This window comes from Moschus berezovskii, chromosome Y, assembly GCF_049115385.1.
Source record: "Moschus berezovskii isolate FMDL1 chromosome Y, NW_MosBer_1.0, whole genome shotgun sequence".
Lineage (NCBI taxonomy): Eukaryota > Metazoa > Chordata > Mammalia > Artiodactyla > Moschidae > Moschus > Moschus berezovskii.
Genome location: NC_142489.1, coordinates 5,780,863 through 5,786,551, shown reverse-complemented (window position 1 = coordinate 5,786,551; position 5,689 = coordinate 5,780,863). Strand labels below are relative to the sequence as shown.

General features: G+C 38.4%; 1 protein-coding gene across 1 annotated transcript; it reads right to left on the bottom strand.

Moving 5' to 3' along the window:
- Positions 1-786: 786 nt before the first annotated feature.
- On the bottom strand, positions 787-5,217 carry LOC148773024 (odorant-binding protein-like). Its single transcript, XM_088834375.1, has 6 exons — positions 5,137-5,217; positions 4,546-4,685; positions 3,541-3,611; positions 2,670-2,780; positions 1,184-1,327; positions 787-812 (listed from the first exon to the last, which is right to left on the bottom strand). Exons 1-6 carry the CDS (start codon positions 5,215-5,217, stop codon positions 787-789), a joined length of 573 nt encoding a protein of 190 aa, XP_088690501.1.
- Positions 5,218-5,689: the final 472 nt, after the last annotated feature.

Here is a 5,689-nt window from a genome sequence, read left to right as displayed (position 1 = left end):
TTGCTAGTCCCAAATTTCCTATCCTCTTCTTACCCAGCGTCCTGCTCCTTGGTGAAGACAAGTGTGTTCTCTACATCTGTGAGTCTGTTTTGTAAATAGCATCTTCATTTTATACTTTAGATTCCACGTACAAGTAATACCATGTGATCTTTCTTTCTCATCCTGACTGGCTTCACTTAGTATAATAATCTCTAGCTGCAACCATGTTTCTGCAATCGGCATGATTTCCTTCTTTTATGACTAATACTCTATTGAATGTATGCAGCACATATTTTGTGTCATGTTCACCTGGAAGCTAAAGTTTTCCTTTGCTTTTTATCTTTCATCTTTTTTTCTCTACAGAAATTTAAAAGCCACACATGAGTTTACATTAGTGTCATTTTCAAATCTCTCTGATGCTTAATATAGAAAGTTTAAAGATTTCATTTTAAGAAAGTCTTCTTCTGAGGGGAAATATATTTCAAAGTCATGTTTCAATATGGTTGGAGGGCCTTTACTGGTTCTATCAAAGTCATGTGTCATGAAACACTGGTGTTGCAGGAACCACGAGCTCTATTTAATCCAGTTCTCATAGAGGGGGGATGTGTGTGGACAACCATGAAGTCAGGACTGATGGGAACATGAATTAGTTTCTATCAGCTTGTGGTATTGCTGCTTCTCTCTGACAACGCTGGTCTGCACGATTCCCGAAGGATAAGGCTCTCTCACCAAAGATGCTCAGCATTAATCAACCAACAAATTTGCAATTTAATATGGCTCAGGAGAAGAAAAATAACCTAATGTAACCTAGTTCTCTAGTGACAGAATGTAAGCTGTTGGGACAAAAAAACCATTAGCTACAAAATTTGGCAGATATGAAATCACCAAGTTTCCTTTTGAATTATTTAATGAGAACAGAAATAGTAACAGACGTTTTTAACTTACACTCAGGATGTTTTGAAATTCGTAGCTTTCCTCAGGGAAGCTAGTCATCTGGGGAAGTTGAAAAGGACAGAAAAAAATTGCACAAGATGGGGTCAGGGAGAGTCGAACACGACTGAGCGACTGAACTGAACTGAACTGAACTACCATTTCCCAGAATTTCCAGGTTTTTTTTTTTTTTTAAGTAAGAGACTGTATAAAAGATTATTTATGGAGAAAGAAATTTTAAATAAATTGATTTGTTTCCTAATAAAATATTTACCGATTGGGTGAATGATACATTTCGGGGAAAGTATAATTCTACTACCACTTTTGATGAAATTCATGATATTTTTCTCATCAGTCCCTTTCTCTTCCGTCAGCTCCTTGAACTTCTGCAAGCCTTCCTCTTCAATATTTGTTTTAACTGAATATTACCGTGCAGAAAACAAACTTTTTACGTCTTAGAGAAAGTTACGTCCCAGAGAATTTCTGAATACAGAACAAGAAGTTGAGTGTGCAAGTCATATCTTGTTACCATTAAGCTTCAAACAGTTTCGATTTCCCATGACACAGATGTTTTTTGTCTGTCTTAAGAATTAATCCCCATCCAACTCTGTAACTTATTGCCACCAGCATAGGCAGCAAGATCCGAAGACTCACAGGAGCTTCATGGATTTGGGGCTCCATCTATCACAGGATAGAACCTCCTTGCTTATTTATTTATTTATTTTCTAAATCAAATTCCTAGTTTCTATATCTACCACTTCTGTCTTGTTTTGGTCCCAAATAAATAGCGAACAGGTTTCTCCCCTGAGAGAGATACGTTCACTACATCAGACATGATAATGGGAGATGATTTTTTGTTGGTGGTGTTAAATTAGCCCACTGTTCTCACTAGTAATGTTTCTGTAAGAGACCGATGTTTTTCCAATGGTATTCACACCTCTCAGTGCTTCTATATGGTTATTTCGGCTGATTTCAATGTTCATAGGAGAAGGCAATGGCACCCCACTCCAGTACTCATGCCTGGAAAATCCCATGGACGGCGTAGCCTGATAGGCTGCAGTCCATGGGGTCGCAAATAGTCGGACACAACTGAGCGACTTCACTCTCACTTTTCACTTTCAAGCATTGAAGAAGGAAATGGCAACCCACTCCAGTGTTCTTGCCTGGAGAATCCCAGGGATGGGGGAGCCTGGTGGGCTGCTCACAGTCACACAGAGTCGGTCACGACTGAAACGACTCAGCAGCAGTAGCAGCAATGTTCATAAAAACAATCATTTGAAAAATTGAACAGGATGAATATTTATTCTAAAAGTTTCTGTTCCAAGGCTTCAAGTGTACTGTGCAACTAGTATCACTGAAAAATTGAGTGTAGCCTCATTATAGCCATGGCTTGAAATAAATTGTGGTGTTTAAAACAAAGCAAAAAAAAAAGGAAAGTAGACACACCAATGCAACATTTTGATTGTCCTCCCTTTAAAAATTTTTTTAATTAAGAATATTCATTAAAAATCAGTTTATCTTTCAATTACCACAGGTCGTATAATTTTGAAATTTCTGATGATCTGACCACCTCTACCCCTATGAGCTCCTCTTTCTTGGTAGATTACTTTCCAGACTCCTTAATTCCGGGAACAAAAAGACCTAGGTCCTGTAGACTGAGCAATGGAAATTGTCACCATACAATGACTTTGTGGATGAAAATGGTGAGGATGGAAATGTTTCATGATCTTGTCCTGTGGATAGGAGGGTGTCATACGAACCAAATATTCCAGTCAGTACTGTCTTCTTGCCGTGTTCATCCACGTTGTTGTTATGTGCTACCAGGACGTGTTTGGATGCATAAGCAACTTCAAATATATTTTTACCCTCATCTGTGAGAGAGAGAAAAGACACATATATACGACCTTGCCTTAATTTACTGTCAATTGAATATATTGTGACATTTTGAGGGTAGTAGCACCAGTACATGCTATACTGATCTCTGTCTCACTCCGTGGGTGGGCCGAATGCAATGGTTGTTATGACAGAAAGAAAAGCAGGCAAGACTTTTGCATTCCCAAATTTTCATACACTTGATTGGTTACATTTGAACTGTAATGAAATACGTATCACTTATGCCGTGTAAACTTAGGAATATATTTTGTGCTGTTATTAAAGAACTTAGGAATATAAATGTTAGCCAGCATCCCCATGGCTTTCAACAGAAGCTGACTTTGCAGTTGAACTCAGGACGATTTATTTGGATTTAAGTTCATTCACTGAGCCTTGAGTGGATTAAGATGTTTTAATATTGATTTTTTTTAAAGTGAATGATATTGATGTACAAAACTTAGTTTCTTGCGATGTCAGTTCATAAGGCTGTTGTGAATTATCTGTGAGAACCATTTGAAATACAGGTCTCCGCACGCTATATAGCAGGGTGACACTCATAACTGGATGGAGACCCCCAGGCTGTGTGTTTGAACCCTTGTCTCATGACAAAATAAACTGATTGGAGATCTTAGGGACTAGAGGCTACTCAGCCCTCTGATTGCTCATAGCAGTAGAACTCAGCTCTGTGGGATTTCTGAAAGAAGCTGTGCCAAGATTTCCACCCAAGCATACTCTGACCAGTGAAACACTCATACTTACAGTCAACAGCATAAGCACCACCATCTTGCTTCATTCTTGTGACATGTTTATAGTCCCATTTTCCCTTGTCTCTTAAAAACAAAACACATTTAAGCAGTTTGATTAAAGTCATGAAAAAAATTTGATATGTAATTTGGATTTTCTTTATTTCCCCCCAAAGATTAACTGTGGCATGTAAACTTAGTGCTTGCAACAATGTGACCTTGAAAAGAGAAGAAGCATGGTCTCTAAGGACAAGTCACTATCAAGTGACAAGGAGGGCTTGTCTGTTAAATCTGAGCTTTAGTGCCAAAGATAAACTGCAAATACGAAATAAATCATGTTTAAAGCCGAATATGGAAGAATCTAGAATTTTATTTTATTTTATTTTTTTACAGAAAAATGTTTTATTTTTTAAATGCCAATAAATACAACATGTGTACAGTATGATAACAAAAGCTCTAGAATTTTAGGAAAATAAAAGTATCCCTATTTTTAAAAAACACTTCTTGCAAACAGTGAGTTGTAGCCATCATGACAGACCTTGGGGGTTCTCACAACCCTGGCAATGATTCATTAAATAATATGATAGGAAAAGAAAATCACCAACTTAGGAAAAGAAATATTTAATTTTATCAAAACACATACTATTCTTCCATCACAGTACCATTAAGAGGATTAAACCCTGAAAGACACAAACGTTGAGACGTACCACACACAAGGAAACACTCAATTACACATTTTATGCTTATTTGACATACAGAGATCATATCTGTGTCCCTCTTTCCTGTAATGAATTGATGCCAGTGGAGCTTCTGGGACCATCTCTCAAGCAAAGGCTCCAGGACATTCCCTGGAGGATCAGAGGGGAACTTCCACCAGCAGTTCAGAGACCCTGCTCAGCCTCACAACTCAGGGGGTCATGTTGTAAACATCATCTAGAGAGTTCTCTGCACATGGGGAAGACACACCCTCCCTAAGGCTCGGGGTTTACCTGTGTTTCCCTTCTGGGTGATTTTTACTTACCTGATATAAAAGTAGACGTCTACTGTGTCCTTTTTATTATCAAACAGAAGCTTCTGGAGGTAAACCCTGAATGGTTCATTGGACTTGATCTTCTCCAGGTTGCTGGATGCAATGTATGCAGTTCTCCATTGCCCTGAAAGCTAATAGCAAAATTCCCCTTCAAACGTGCAGTCCTTGTCTTTTTATTTCATCCAGCATCATCAGTCATGAGTTTCCCATCACTTGTGCAAATCAGAGATGCTATCAAAATTGACAATAATGTAAAACTGAAGTCAGAGTGAAAGAAAGAATTGAGATTTCTCTGCGATAGCTTGAGTTCTGATGTCAAATCCAAGAACTATAAAAGCTTTTTGATGGATCCTCTTTCTATGTTACAAGAGCAGAAAAAATGCATAAGAGGCAACTTACACACAGTAAAGATGATACAGAGTCCAAAGCGAGAAGGTATAAAGCCAGTAAATGGAGCAGTGTTAGGTTGGAGGGAGATGGCTCGGCTCATAGATCCACATAACAAAACCACAAAAGGAAAAACATACGCACACAACAAACACACACCCAATACCTCCTCCCAGATCAGACCATCCCTGGTACTTCTGAGAAACTTGGCTGAGCTTCCTCTTCTTGGGCGCCACATACCACACCAAGTAGTAAACTCAGGAACAGGACCTTCATTTTGACGCTCCCGTAGTCTTTCTTTGGTCAAGGCTGAGGTTGTCACAGTAGCTGGAAAGGTTATGACTTGTCACTTTGTTTTACAATCATTATGTTGGTGTGATGCATTGTGAACCAATGGTTGTTCCTCCTAAGACCAAGGTTACACAGAAGTCATCTTCAGTATCCAGCTTGGCAGCAATCATCTTTCATGTCATTTTGTCATTTCTATCATGACGATTATTTTAGAGGAAGCTTGAGAGAATCTGGACATTTGACCTTTAGAGTGAGTGAGAAATCACAAAACACATGTGATATTTCAAGGTCAGGAATATTTATTTTCCTTTATATCCTGAGATCAAACTGGGATACGCTGTCCAAGGTACATATTCCCCACTCTTGTATTGTTTCCTTAACATTTAGGAGATAGTTTACAATTTATTTTCTAAAAGTAAACATTGACTGTGTGGATTAGCCAGGGTAAAATTATTTC